Source organism: Atta cephalotes, assembly GCF_000143395.1.
Source record: "Atta cephalotes unplaced genomic scaffold scaffold00056, whole genome shotgun sequence".
Taxonomy (NCBI): domain Eukaryota; kingdom Metazoa; phylum Arthropoda; class Insecta; order Hymenoptera; family Formicidae; genus Atta; species Atta cephalotes.
Window position 1 is genome coordinate 1639312 of NW_012130120.1, and position 3081 is coordinate 1642392.

General features: G+C 30.0%; 1 protein-coding gene across 1 annotated transcript in view; it reads left to right on the plus strand.

The window, feature by feature from the left end:
• Positions 1 to 3081, plus strand: part of LOC105623394 (ras-GEF domain-containing family member 1B) — a 33407-nt gene that overhangs the window by 14182 nt on the left and 16144 nt on the right. Inside the window, exon 2 of the mRNA XM_012204788.1 lies at positions 1691 to 1900. Within this exon, the coding sequence (XP_012060178.1) occupies positions 1691 to 1900 (210 nt within the window). The remainder of the gene's footprint in view (positions 1 to 1690; positions 1901 to 3081) is intronic.

The following is a 3081-nucleotide window of genomic DNA, read 5'->3' on the forward strand; positions in this document are numbered from 1 at the left end:
AGAAGACTCTTTATCAATTATAATGATAATCACTTACATTGGTCGACAAAATTTCACTTAGCTTGTGTGTTACAATAAATTAAAGTGATGAAGTATTTCTTTTATAATATTTTTTCTTTTGATTTTAAATTTGTTTGCCAAATGAGAAGGGTAGGATTTTTTAATAACGATAAGTAAATAAATAGAAGAATTTTTGAATATTTTATTAAAATTCTTTTTTCTGCTTAAACCTAAATAATTACATATATATTTATAGGGAATAGATACTCAATTCAATGATTTTCTACTCATTATAAAAGGCTATAAATAAAAATAAATCACTTTAATTAAGAAAAAGGTTCCAGAGGCTAATGAGTTATTGTTAGCAAAATGTATAAGTTTTTAGTATAAATGAGTCGGTTACAAAATATTGAAGTCTGCAGAATAAATTTTAACCTTATTTTCAAAATCGGCATAAAAAATATGTAAGAATCAGCCAAAATAACATAATTTAACAAAATTGTTATTTTAAAGTGTCCTTTATTGCACTTGTATATTTGATTTTAAAATGTCATTTATTGAGTTTATAAAATATTTAATATCAATTTTGTTAACCACACAATTAATCGATTATTGACAAGGTTATACTTATGGTAATATTGTATAATAAATATGTCCATGATATTTTCGTTCAAACATCTGTCATGTGTATACGCATTTCTGGAATGATATTACCGATATTACTGAAATAATCGGATGCGCCAAGAACTTGAACGGTCGTGCATGGTGGAAATATTACCTCGTCAATGTCGTATTAAGACACGATAAGTTTAAGTTGGAATCCAATTTGAATACCCGACAGCTTGTTAGAGCTTACCCAGGCTATGAGTGCAACTTTGACGATGCGCAGATTTAGCATTCGCCAACTTTGAAACGATCTAACTCAAAAGCGCGTTTCGCGAAGGTATTCGACGGTATCTACCAAGCAAATTCTACATTCCGCGCACGTATTTACTCGTGGATGTCCCATGTATGAAAAATGTAATGCAAAATTGCACGATGAAAAAACTTGAAAAATTCCGGAATTATGCATTGCTAGCTCGTATAATGTATATATTTATTATATATATGCATATGTATAAACAGCATAATATGAATTATCGAAAATTGATTATATACTATATATGTATCGCGCGCGCGAGCACACACATACACACGCAAAATATATATAATTTATATACATATTTCTAAGTATAAATTTACAAAAATCAACATTTCAGTACACTGTTTATAAAATGTTTATAATCCTACAACAATTAGTGAAATAGTCTATAAAAATTGCTTTTATATATATATATTGCTCCAATTGTAATTTTTTAAGAATATGTAGAATATGTATATCTGTAAGTCTCTATTTAGCTGAAAAATAAATTTATATTGACAGAAAATTTGAAGAAAATAAGAATATATTGTAATTCAAAATATTTAAGAATATTAAAACATTTTTTTAATATGAAAATTTTTTGTAATATTTAAAAATATCATTTAAAATATTGTTATTTTTTGAATTATTAATATTATTTTTATTTTTTTAATTATTAATATTATTCATAATCATTATTATATCAACTTTAGCAGATAAGTGTACTAAATTCGCAGCATACTGTTATCGCATTATTATACTATATACTCAACTCGTATACTATTTCAGGCTTTAGTATACAGAGATGGCAATCTCGTCTCAGGCTCGCTCGAAGCATTAGTGCAGCACATGGTGCCTACCGAGGAATATTATCCCGATCGGGCGTATCTCTTTGCCTTTTTACTGAGCGCCAGACTCTTCATCAAACCACACGAGCTTTTGGGCGAAGTTTGCGCTCTGTGCGAACATCAACAGAATCTGAATGGGGAGGGCGGTAAGGTGAGCATTAGTTTCAATTATTTTCAATTATACTTTCAATTTGTGAAACGACATGACACACTTTATTGATATCACACGAAAATCATATACTATTGTTTCATCACAAAATCGTGCGTCTGATTATTATTCATATTATTTCATAGATCTTATACACATGGTTGTATCTTTCCCGTTAGATAGAAAGAGAGAGACATTGTCTTTTTTTTCTATCCTTCGTTGTACCAAATGTACATACAACACGCATACTTGAAATAATATGAGAAATGATCAACAATTTTAAATATAATTTTTGAAATTAATTTATTTAAATGAATATATATAAGTTCAACATCTTAACATCCAGATCGGTGCTTCATATTTAAAGTAATTTTAAATCTATCATGCAGTGGCATGATATATTAATCGGTAGATTATAATTGATCAAATCTTGTAAAACGATATATGGTGTATATTCTTGTCTATTGAAATTATGTGATAGAATTATTGGAGGAAAAATGGCAATATTTCCTTTCTCATTCGCGTAAGTACTTAATGAATGATTTTTTTTTAAATAATCTTTAAAAAATATAATAAAACATTGAAGTTTATACCTACATATTTATATTATATGACATTGCGCCCGAGTTTGCGTAATATAATCTCATTCATATAAAAAGATTGAAGTATTGTTACGCTCGTACGATCGAATCGCAAGTCCATATGCGTACGAAATGAAAAGACACACGTTCGTTAAAAAAGAAACAAGAAACTTTATTTAGAATACAACAAACAAAAATGATCGTATACGGCGGAGAAACTGAGGAGTGATCGAAATACGTTCGAGCATAGCTAATGTCCCAACACTCCCAATTGCAAAAATCTATCAATCTGTCTAATCCATTAAACAGCTGAGTTGTTCGTCTCGGTAATGCGTTTTCACTCGATTCGACTCGCTCGGAAACGGTACGGCGCGGCGCGATGCGGTGTCGGCATAACAATATTAGGTACACTATACTCTCACTTTGTCAACTCGATCCCCTTATTATAGCCACAAGGAGTATCCATGTTTATAACAAGATCTATACTTTTCTTCTCCTTTTACGTGCGCAATTTGTTGCCTTCCCTCTATTACGAAATGTAAAAAGTATAAAAAGTTCCGTATATCTAGCCTCCCTCCCCCTTTCTCTGTCTCTCTCTCTCTC